We start from the raw sequence: 12312 nt of genomic DNA, 5'->3' as shown, positions 1-12312 counted from the left end.
CAGAAGTAGACAGTTTATATATTCCATGTCTTAAAGAACTCCTGAAAGTTTTTGATCAGACTCTGGCAAATTTACTTTTTTTTTTCTTCTTTTTAAAATGACAGTGATTACTGAGCTGAGTAACCAAATTTCCTCCACTGCTAAATGATCTTATGACTTTGGTTTGGATGTGTTGGAACGAGAAGGCAAAACACCATGGTGTGACGTAGTCATGTTATGGAACTTGCCGCAGTATGTGTTGCCTGCTCCTATTAAGTTGTAATGTTTTCAACTGTGTTTTCAGCTTGTGGCAAATCCTGGAGATGGCCAAAGATGACGCCACTGTTCGTTGCTTCCAGGGCCTGCTGATTTTTGGAAATGTCATTGTTGGTGTAAGTAATGAGTATTTTTCAGGCAATCTTGCTCTTCCTGTAATCATGATTTTATCAACCAAAAGTGAGAGTTTAAAGGAAAATAATGATATAACCACTGGCTCCCTACATCTTTTCTTCATTTTAAGAACTGTGTTGCTAAAATATGCTAGCTAGAATCTAACTACATAAATAATCATATATAACTACATAATATATTAAAAGACCATGGTTAAAAAAATAGATATTTCCTTCCCAAGTTTAAAACACAAGAACCTAAGAGGAGCCATGTCAACCACAGTCAGTGTCCAAACACTCCCACCACACACACGCTCTGATGTTTTTTCCTATTTCACCTTGGTTTGATTTCCATGGGGCTCTGCTATGAAGATTGTTGAGGGCAGATGTTTGTGTCTTCTTGTTCTCGTCATACAGAGGCCAGTACCAGGATGTGAGAGGAGCTCAGAGGCCAAGCTGGGGTGGGAGGTTGGGACACGGTGTGATGGGAGAGCTCTGAGGACTCAGGATCCCTGCCCTTGGTCCGGCCTCGCTTCTGACTCTGTGTGACTCTGGACAGGTCTTTGCCTTTAAGGGCCAAGACCCCTCATCTATAAAGTACAGGGCATGTAAAAGATAATGACCAAGGTTCCTTCCACTTAGAACCTGCAGTGGTTCTCTGGCACTAATAAATATGACCAGGACCAGTTCCAATATTACGATCCAGGAATTTGGGTGATGGGCACTGGGAATGGGGGGTGGGAGATTATCATCATACAAGAAGATGTTGTTTGAGTGGTTCATGCCCCAAGAACTTTATAGATTGTCTGAAAGTTGGTTTTTCCCAAATAGCAAAAAGACAGAACGACATGCGGACAGAGGCATGCCACCAATGAGTAGGATGGAAGCAGCTGTTTGATTTCCTGGAAGAGAAGAGTTTGAGTCAGTTGCTTAAAGCCTATGCAGCAAACAGAGTTAGTCTCTCTTACTCACGCACCCCCACTTCTCCACCCTTTTCTCAACACTGGTCTACTGGCCGCCAGTCTGACAGAAGTCCCTTTGCCCCCAGATGTGTGGCATCGCGCTGACCGCAGAGTGCATCTTCTTTGTGTCTGACCAGCACAGCCTCTACCCGCTGCTGGAAGCCACGGACAATGACGACATCTACGGAGCTGCCTGGATCGGCATGTTTGTCGGCATCTGCCTCTTCTGCCTGTCAGTTCTAGGCATTGTAGGCATCATGAGGTCCAGCAGGAAACTTCTTCTGGCGGTAAGACCATAAAGCTCTACAGTTGTCTCCTGGACCAATTTTGATGGATTGTTTCTTCTTCCCTGAGCACAATGCCTTGACCTTTAGTGGGGAAAGGGGAGCACAGAGTGTCATGGGAGAAGGAGGAGGAGACGCTCCCTGCAGTGAAGCTTGTCCAAGTGAGGGCAAGGATGCCCTCTGCTTTGCAAGTCCAGAAGATTCCAGTGAAAAGAACCCAAAGGGAAGACACCTGAAGGTGACCCTGTTGAATAGTTTTCAGATCTGTGTTTCTCTAACTGGTATCTTCATGCATCCAACTAGAACTGGTACAGCCAGGAGCTACTTAGGCCAAAGGAGAGACAGAGTGAGAACTTTATAATTAGATTTTTTTTCTCTTGACAATGAATAGTTTAAAGTATTAATCAGATTTTGATATATCAGGATATGAAATACAAAACATGCATGCATTATTAAGGGAAAGCATGACCTTTTTAGACATTTTCGAGCTCAAGGCTGATGACTTTGTGTGATGGCCTACACTCCCCATATTATACATTCACACTGCTTTTCAGGGACCCTCAAGAAGCTTGATGCATGCTGTAGACTACAGCCTCAGCTCCCACCTGCCTGTGGAGGCTCTAATTCTGTGCACCCACAGAGACAGTTTGGCCCCAAACCACAGACAGGAAGGTTGTACCCTGCCTTTGCAGAAGGAGTAAATTTGAGATATTTTGCAAAAATCGTCAGAACTAAGAAACCTCGGTATTAAGTCGAGTCATCTACTCTCTGCCCCAGGGTTCGAGACAGCAGTTTCTCACACTGTGATGGGGACCAGCCCCCCGCCCCTCCCTGAAATAATTCTCCACCGACCAAATGCTGCAAAACCCGAGTTCCACCTTTATGGAACCAGTCCAGCAACTAACCAGTGCTTGTTAGTTCACTTTTCCTGTGATCTGACATTGTCCTGGCACCCAGGGAATGTAGACCATTTACATTCTCTGGTTCCTTAGTATCAGTTAGTTCCAGGGCAAAAGCACCCACTCTTGGAGGGTGGGGAAAAGAATGCAGGGAAAGGGAGAGGAAGGGCAGATGTCCCTAGAGACAAGCTTCCGCTGCATCTCAGTCTCAGTTTGGGCCAGTCATGTGTGCCTGATGCAGCCAGAAGATCAGCTGGGAGCGAACATTCTTTACCATGCACCAAAAAGAGGAGCAGGACACCCTCCAACGGGCTGATGGAGAAAACACCTGCATCCCGTGCCTCCTTTCTGGAGTATCTCTAAGGGGGTTCTAAGGCTCTGAAGGGGAGATGGCCAACCCCTTGAAAAAGAGCAAGGCAGCAGCTAATACAGGTGGGGAAATGCTATGAGGCCTCTGAAGGTACTTCTGCTCTTTACTCTCCAGCCAAAGTTGTTCTCTGGGACAAGTTGTTGGGGCAACAGAGCCTCCCCTGCCCAGGGAGGAAGAATAGTTTTCCCTGCACCCCACCCCCACCAACACTGACCACAGTGCTCCTTCCCCAGAAGAACACAAGGACCAAAAGCATACAAGGTCTGAAAATTAAGTTCACGAACTTGTTGCAACGATGTTGCTAACCTTTTTTTTGATACCAGAGGGATTGTTCATTATGAATTTGTACCAACTAGACAAACAGTTAATCAAGTTTACTATTTGGAAGTGCTGAAAAGGCTGAGTGAAAAAGTTAGCTGAAAAGGACCTAAACTTTTCACCAACAATTCATGGCTCTTGCATCACGACAACGCACCACCTCACAAGGCACTGTCTGTGAGGGAGTGTTTAGCCAGTAAACAAATAACTGTATTGGAACATCCTCCCTACTCACCTGATCTGGTCCCCAATGACTTCTTTCTTTACCTGGAGATAAAGGAAATATTGAAAGGAAGACATTTTAATGACATTAAGGACATCAAGGGTAATACAATGACAGCTCTGACGGCCATTCCAGAAAGAGTCCAAAATTGTTTTGAAGGGTGGACTAGGCACTGGAGTCAGTGCATAGCTTCCCAAGGGGAGTACTTGGAAGGTGACCGTAGTGATATTCAGCAATGAGGTATGTAGGACTTTTTCTAGAATGAGTTTGCGAACTTAATTGTCTGCCCTCGTGTGTGCAAAGCTGAGGAAAGCACAGACAGAACTCTTACAAAGTCCTTGTCCCAGATTCAGGGGTCATTTTTTGTTCAGATATTTTCCAACCATAAATAGGGACAATGTGGTATGAGGGCATCGTGTGTGCACAAACAGTTTATTCTCTTGTACTTGTTTTTCTTAGTTAAAATAGAAATGCAGGATACTGGACTGAGAAAGCTCTGTATTCAATGGGCATCAATTCTCTGGGGAAAAGGAGAGAATTGAGCTGATTAGCAGCTGGCACCAAGTCTTGCTCCAAGCAGCTGATCAGTGAGGGTTTGTTGAATAACTATGAAAATGATTGGATGATTATATTTATATGAATATACTGAAAAAATATATAAAAATTATTTGTTTAAAAAAAGTCTTTCTTTGGAGGCAAATGTAACTCTTTTTTTAAAAAAAAAAAATCTATTTCCCTTCCAGTATTTCATTCTGATGTTTATTGTATACGGCTTTGAAGTGGCATCTTGTATCACAGCAGCGACACAGCGAGACTTTGTGAGTACAATCTCAAAAAGCACAGAGCAAAATGATTGTGACAATCATCATTATCATCAGACGATAATATGTGACCTGTATTAAGTTCTTACTCCACACCATGCTCTCTAATAAGCACATTCATAAAAAAATATGTAATTTCACTCACAATAACCCTACAAAATAAGTATTATCACTACTATTATTTTATAGATGAAAAAAATGAGACTTAAGAAGGTACAGTAACATGTCCAAGGTTACACAGCTGGTAAGTGAAAGGGAAGAATCCCAAGTCCAGGCAGCGTGACTCCTGGGGCCCAAGCTTGTCTCCCCTATGCCCTTCACCACTCTGCCACGGCCATTGGCCCCCAGTAGGATGGTCAATAGTCCACACATCCAAGATCTCCTCTCAAGTCAGCATTTTTCTCCTTTCCTCCAATCCCCAGCCAAAGCCACCCTACAGTGCCTATCCACCCTGGTCTCACTGGGATTTCTTTGAAAATGGGGATTTCTCCCTACACAGGGACTTCAGCCACACAGAGCAGCCTCACAGCCACTGACTGCTTCCCTACTCAGTGCCTCTGAGCACAGTTTTACTCCAGGAGCTTGATCAGTGCCCCCAGCAATGGGCCGAGCAAATCATTTTTTCCTCCTTGGGTGTTAGTGTGCTAACACTCCCTCTTGTGTTGCCTCCTCCCTTCATAGTTCACACCCAACCTATTCCTGAAGCAGATGCTGGAGAGGTACCAAAACAATAGCCCTCCAAACAATGATGACCAATGGAAAAACAATGGAGTCACCAAAACCTGGGACAGGTTCATGCTCCAGGTAACATCTGTGTTCATGGGGAGACGACATTTTGTACCTAAACTAGTATCCAGAAGTATATGTATGATTGGGACAGAACACAAAGGGTGGGGACCACAGCCTCTAAGATGAACATAGGCAAGTTCATCTACTGCTCTTATTTACCAGCAGGGGAAAGGAGTTGTACCCATGACTCAATGGGACCCCTAAATCTATATTTTTCCACTCTGTTAGCAAGAACTAAGCTCTTCAAATGAAAATGAGAATGCTCACACATTTCAAAAACCCACTTACCAAAGTTTTAAAGCCCAGTTTGAAATAAGCTTGGGTCAAACATAACCATCTTTCCCCAACATGCTCAGGTCAAAATACAGGATGATTATTTTCTTTGGTAAGGTACCGTCCACAATCCAGTGGCAAAATAGGAAATGCTTTAAAGATGGTTGATTTATCATCAAGTGTGCTTGGATATGTTTATTCTAAAAGTTGAGAGATGCTTGTAGTTTTAATTTCTTTTAAAAAAAATTCCAGCAGGATTTATGAAAAGGAAGAAAAGCAATATGAATATTGCTTTATCCTCTATCCTCCGTTCTATCCAGAGTGGATATTAGCTATGTGTTAATCGTTTCTTTCTTTCCTATATAGAGGCATAGCTGTGTGTCACCAAGTTTATATTATCTTTTCCAGTTTATTTTCTCCCATTATAAAAGTAATACAAAAATGCAATATAAAAAGTAGCTCTAGAAAATGTTTAAAATATAGAAAAGTAAAACAAAATGAATTACTCATAATTTCTTCACCACTAGAAATTTTAATTTCCTGATTCCCAGTTTGCTCATATGTAATATGAGAATACTTATACCTCTCTCGCATTGTTGTATGAAGTCATTAGTACTTCTTAAGTATTAGTATTTATTGAGGCTTTACTATGAACCAGGCATGAACTAATTTAATCCTCACAACAACTCTATGAGATAGGTATTTCATTTACCCCTGTTTTACAGTTAAGGAAATTGAGATTTGGCAACTTTAAATGACTTGTAAAAGGTTGCAGAGCTCATTAATGGCTAGTAAAGTAATAAATGTAAAAGTATTTTGCAAACTCTAAAATAGAAGTTATCAATACCTTCAGGCCTCGTGAGGAATTTTTAGTAAATATAAAATATGGTGCACTTTTCATATCTTCATTCTCCATAACACCTCAGTTGCTACACTGGTGTCTGTAGCAAGAACCATGGAAGAGAATTCTGTCCTTGTCGTCTGCTGACAGGACAACTGCTGTGGTGTGAATGGTCCATCAGACTGGCAGAAATACACGTCTGCCTTCCGGGCTGAAAACAACGATGCTGACTACCCCTGGCCTCGTCAGTGCTGTGTGATGAACAAGCTGAAAGAACCTCTCAACCTGGATGCCTGCAAACTAGGAGTGCCTGGTTATTATCACAGTCAGGTGAGTCCTTTCTCCCCCTAACACCTGCCAGAAGGTTCTTCTGCTCTTCATGAGGAAAATAGTGGTTCGCTGTAGGTAATAGTCTCTCAGTAAGGAATCTGCATCCTGTTTCCTGAACTTCAGGTGAACTATTTCCATGATTTTACTTATATGTGGAATCTAAAGAGCAAAATAAATGAACAAACAAAACAGAAACAGACGCACAGATACAGAGAACAAACTGATGGTTGCCAGATGGGAGCAGGGTTGGGGGGCTGGGTGGAAAGGGTGAAGGGATTAAGAAGTACAAATTGGTAGTCACAAAATAGTCATGGGAATGTAAAATATAGCATAAGAAATGTAGTCAATAATATTGTTATAACTATGTATGGTGCCTGGTGGGTACTACACTTATCAGGGGAATCACTGCATAAATTATATAAATGTCTAACCACTACGCTGTACACCTGCAACTAATATAAAATAATAATGAATGTCAACTGGAATTGAAAATAACAAAATGAATGAAGTACTGACACATGGGACAACATGAATGAACCTTGAGGACATTATACGAAGTGAAATAAAACAGACACAAAAAGACCCAAAAAAAAGTGAATGCTAATCTAGGGCTGATCTGGAAAATTCTACATTTTAATAAAATTCACAGAACATGAGAATTGCAATAGCAAAATCCAACTTTGTTTAAATGAAAACTATTTGTACAATATAGAGAATGGGATTTCAAAAACTTCATGAAACAAAGATTTGCTCTATTTTTGCAAAATGTAAATTGGAAGAGATGATATGCAAAAAGAATGTTTTGCCAGTTCTAAAGCAATGGCAGTTGCTGAGGGTAAATGCAGTAATTATACATCCACATTCCTTACTAAGCAGTAATATAGGATAGTCTTAATAAAATATTAGATTGGCGATTTGGGTAGAAGATAATTGCCATACCGATGGTTTTTGAAAAAGTGTCTCTAGCCTAATATGATGATGGAAACTAACATTTATCGAGTACTTGCTAAATGCCAGACACCGTCCCAAGTGCCATACATGTATTAACTCATTTAATGTTTAACAGTAGGTGCCAGTATCATCCCTATTTTATGGATGAGGAACTGAAATACAGAGATTCCAATAAGTCCCTCGCCCAAAGTCATGCATCTAGTAAACGGTAGAGTCAGGATTCAAACGCTTGCAGTCTGGCTCCAGAGCACAGACTCTAAGCCAAGAAAGAACTTGGAAATAGTCCCAAAAACCCCTGAGGAGAATCCTCACACACTTATGGTCAGCCTCTGAAATGCTGTGCACGGCTTTGCAAGTAACCACTTTGAGGAAAGCTAGTTGTGTGCCAGTTCATTAAATAATTGAGAAATGTCAGGTTCTTTAGTCTTGGAGTAGATAATACAAAGTGCACATTCAGAATGAAGGACAGAGCACTGCTGATCATTTGGCCACACCTGGAATGGTGCCTGGACTAGGACTGGTTGCATTAATCCAGAAAAGGACAGGGGAGTGACACAGATTATTCTACAGAGTCGTTCAAAGCCAGGCTCATTTCGCTTTTCAGCAACATTATTTTGGCACCGTTTTAATCAGTTATATTCAGACTGCTATAAAAATAAAATGTATTGCCTGTAATCATAATATGCAAGATAATTATCACTCTCAGGAGTCACAGAACGCTTTCAATAATTCAACCATGGAACTGGCCCATGCTGACATATCTTGACTGGACTGTAATTGCATACAAACTGTATCATTCTTTGAAAGGCACAAAAAACGATGTCTGCCTTCAGATAATCACTTTCTCTCACAGCCACACTATGACATTCTAGTAATGTGGGACCACACACCTGTTTTGACAACTCTTCTAGCACTCACCCTTACGGGTCCTTGACCCCACCTTCTCCTTAACTTTTCCACTTTCACTACCCACCAGACACCACAACCACTCAGTGCTACCCCCCAACCAAATTCCTGATCCCGAAATTCCTCTCTCTATCCTGCGTTCTCAATCTCACTCATTCTTCAGCCTCAATATAATCTCTTATCTATTAATCTTCTCTAATTCTCCCCATCCCTTTCCCCAGATTCTCACACACTACTATTCTTTCTGAGTTATAGGTCTTGCTAATTCTCCTACAGCAATCCTTTTCCACAAAGCAAAATAGGCCACCCCAGTACCTCATACACTTCACTTCTATTATTACTGTTGACACATTGAACTATATTAGAATTATTTGTTTGCAAGTCTTTTTCTATGGGTCTTCTTGAAGGCCATGCATCATTCAGTTCTCTAACTTCAATGCTTAGCATAATGCCTGGCACAAAGCAGGCACCGATACATGTTTGGTGGGTGGACGAATTAAGAGGTGAATGGTTCTCGTTTTCACGTCCATATTGTAGCTTTTCAAGATCAACCTTGTATAAATGAATGCTAACAAAATTCTATTGTCTTTTTGTTCTCTATTTCATTTAGTTCTGCTCTGATTTTTGTTATTTCCTTTCTTCTGCTGACCTTGGGTTTCACTTGTTCTTCTTTTTCTAGTTCTTTAAGGTGTAACATGAGGTTATTTATTTGGGATTTTTCTTGTTTCTTGAGATAGGCCTGTAATGATATAAATTTCCCTCTTAAAACTGCTTTCGCTGCATCCCAAAAATTTTGGTAGGATGTATTTTCATTGTCATTTGTTTCTATGTATCTTTTGATCTCTCCTCTAATTTCTTCTTTGACCCAGTCATTCTTTGAAAGTATGTTGTTTAATCTCCATGTATTTGTGTTTTTTCCTGCTTTCTTTTTGCAGTTGATATCCAATTTCAAAGCCTCGTGATCAGAGAATATGCTTAGTATGATTTCAATCTTCTTAAATTTGCTGAGGCTGATTTTATGTTCCAATATATGGTCTATCCTTGTGAATGTTCCATGTATACCAGAAAAGAATGTATAGTCTGATGTTTTAGGATGAAGTGCTCTATATATGTCAATTATGTCCATTTCTTCTAATGTGTCATTTAGGGGTGCTATTTCGTTATTTTCTGTTTGGATGATCTATCCATAGCTGTCAATGATGTATTTAAGTCCCCTAGTATAATTGTGTTTTGGTCAATTTCTCCCTTTAGTTCTGTTAGTAGTTGCTTGGTATGTTTCGGTACTCCCTGATTGGGGGCATAAATATTGATGATTGTTATGTCTTCTTGTTGTATAGTCCCCTTTACTATTGTGAAATGTCCATCTTTGTCTCTTGTTATCTTTTTCACCCTAAAGTCTGTTTCATCTGATATCAGTATAGCTACACCTGATTTTCTCTAGATACCATTTGCTTGGAGTGTCAATTTCCACCCTTTCACTTTGAGTCTATGCTTGTCCTTGTAGCTGAGATGTGTCTCTTGGAGACAACATATGGTTGGGTTTAGTTTTTGATCCAATCTGCTACTCTGTGACTTTTTATTGGTGAGTTCAGTCCATTTACATTTAGGGTGATTATTGATATGTGAGGATTTCCTGTCATTCTATCTTTAGTTTTCTGATAAGGCTGTGTCTCCATTGTTTCTTTGCCTTTTTGTTGTTGTCTATTATTTCTGTGTGGTGGTATTCTGTGATGTTTCCCTCAGCTTCTTCTTTTATTACAGTATATATTTCAGTTCTGGAGTTTTTTGAGTGGTTACCCTTAAGTTTATGTAAAAGAAAGTTTGAAATTTAGAGTATTCCATTTTCTTCAGCACGCTTACTTTCTCCATTTCCCATATTCCAGTTCAGGCTTTTACTACCCCCCTTTTTATGTTTTGGTTGCCACAAATTTCCCTGTTGATGGTTGTCGAACAGCTTCCTTTAGTATTTCTTGTAGTGCAGGTCATGTATTAGAAAAGTCCCTCAGCTTCTGTATGTCTGGAAAGGTCTTTATTCCTCCTTCATATCTAAAGGATATCTTTGCTGGGTATATTATTCTTGGCTCATAATTTCTCTCTTTCAATAGTTTGAATATTTGGTTCCACTATCTGCTGGCTTGTAGAGGTTCTGCTGAAAAATCTGATGATAATCTAATGGGCTTTCCTTTGTAGGTTACCATCTTCTTTTCGCTGGCTTTCTTGAGGATTCTTTCTTTGTCATTGATTTTAGACAGCTTCAATACAATGTGCCTTGGAGAAGGCCTGTTGGGATTGAGGTAATTAGGTGTTCTATTTGCTTCTTGGATTCGAGGGTCCAGTTCTGTCCACAAGTTTGGGAAGTTCTCATCGACAATTTGTTTGAATATATTCTCTGTTCCCTTCTCTCTTTCTTCTCCTTCTGGTATGCCCATTATTCTTATATTGCTCTTTCTGATGGAGTCAGAAAGTTCTTGTAGAGTTCTTTCATTTCTTTTAAGTCTCAAGTCTCTTTCTTCTTCCATCCGTGTCATTTCCAGGTTTCTATCTTCGATGTCACTGATTCTTTCCTCCATCTGGTCAACTCTACTACCTAAGCTGGCTATTTCATTATTAATTTCTTCTATTGAGTTCTTAATCTCCAGAAATTCTATTTGCACTTCTTTTTTAAAATTTCAATCTCTTTCGTAAAATGCTCATGCTGTTCTTTGTGTTTCTGAGTTCATTAAACTGCCTTTCTGTGTTTTCTTGCATCTCGTTGAGTTTTTCAGAACTGCAATCTTGAATTCTCTGTCATTTAAGTCACATATTTCCATGTCTTTAAATTCACTTTCTGGAGACTTTTCATTTTCTTCTTGAGCTGTCTTGTTACCTTGGTTATTCATGGCAATTACTGATTTATTATTTCTCTTCCTCAACATCTACAGGAGTGGCTTCTGCAACAGGTGATAGGAAGAGGTCTTTCTTTTGTTTTCCAGTACTTTTTGGTAGAATGTTTTATTTTCTCTCCGACTGCAGCCTTTTTTTCTCTCTCACACGGTAGTGCTATATTTTCTCTGCACTATTCCAGCTTCTCACACAATGGGGGGATTCCCTGGGAGATGGGCTTCTCCTCTGTTAATAGTTCACCTGGGTCACAGGGCGCAGTGTCCATGTGGGTATGCGGGGAGCTTTTGAAGTTCCAAAGCTCTTCCTACACCAGATTCAGAGCCCATATGTTTCAGCAGTTCTGTTTACTCCTACAGGAATCCACCCAGATAGGTGGGGCCAGGGGCAGGGTGAGTTGTGTGAGGTGGTCCAGAGCAATGGCAGTGACCACCACCACAGCCGGTCCTGCTTCCACAGCTCCCTCCCCTTTGCCAGAACTAGTTGGGCTGCAAATCTGTGTCTGCTGTCCACAGTTCTCAGGACAGCAAATATTCTGTTCTTTTGACCTGACACTGCTACTGTTCTGCTTCTAGCACCGGGCAGGTGGGGGTGGGGCGAGCTTTGGGAGGGTAGGGAGACAGCAGTTAGTCTCAGTGCCTAAGGCTTCCGTTCTCTGCTCCACAGTGAGGGCTTAAACCACTGTTTTCAGCCTTCTTCCCTCAGTCTTTTCTCCGAGGTCTCTGCCGTGAGCATTGGGTTCAGCCGTGTTATATGCTGCCCCCTCAGCCCTGTGGGCCATAATGGAGCCCTAGCAGTCCGAGTTCTTCCCTCTCCCGCAGCTGCAGTAGTTCCAGGATGCAGCGAGCTCAGAGCACTGAGCTAGGTCTGTGTCCTGTGCCCACGCGGCTCTGTCTTCATACTTCTTCCTTCCCTCCTCCCCCACTCACGCGACTCGCCCACCTTTAGGTGAATTCAGTAGTGGGCCTCTTTGTCTTGCCTGTCTGCTGTGCAGGGAGTCCTTTGCGGAGTTATAGTTGTTCGATTAGTTGTAGATTCCAGGGGAGCTTTACAGAGGCTCACCTCACGCCACCATTTTGATGACTTCAATGGAGAAG

General features: G+C 41.3%; 1 protein-coding gene across 3 annotated transcripts in view; it reads left to right on the top strand.

The window, feature by feature from the left end:
- The window catches only part of UPK1B (uroplakin 1B), a 29351-nt gene that overhangs the window by 11810 nt on the left and 5229 nt on the right, over positions 1 to 12312 (top strand). For all 3 annotated transcript variants that reach the window (XM_019729693.2, XM_074331569.1, XM_074331568.1), the window contains exons 2-6: positions 284 to 371; positions 1417 to 1617; positions 4168 to 4242; positions 4927 to 5049; positions 6299 to 6478. In XM_019729693.2, coding sequence (XP_019585252.1) covers positions 303 to 371; positions 1417 to 1617; positions 4168 to 4242; positions 4927 to 5049; positions 6299 to 6478 — 648 coding nt within the window. In that variant the 5' untranslated portion in view covers positions 284 to 302. The remainder of the gene's footprint in view (positions 1 to 283; positions 372 to 1416; positions 1618 to 4167; positions 4243 to 4926; positions 5050 to 6298; positions 6479 to 12312) is intronic.

Source organism: Rhinolophus sinicus, linkage group LG01 (assembly GCF_036562045.2).
Source record: "Rhinolophus sinicus isolate RSC01 linkage group LG01, ASM3656204v1, whole genome shotgun sequence".
NCBI lineage: Eukaryota > Metazoa > Chordata > Mammalia > Chiroptera > Rhinolophidae > Rhinolophus > Rhinolophus sinicus.
Note: the sequence above shows the minus strand (reverse complement) of the source record. Positions and strands in the feature narration are given on the sequence as shown.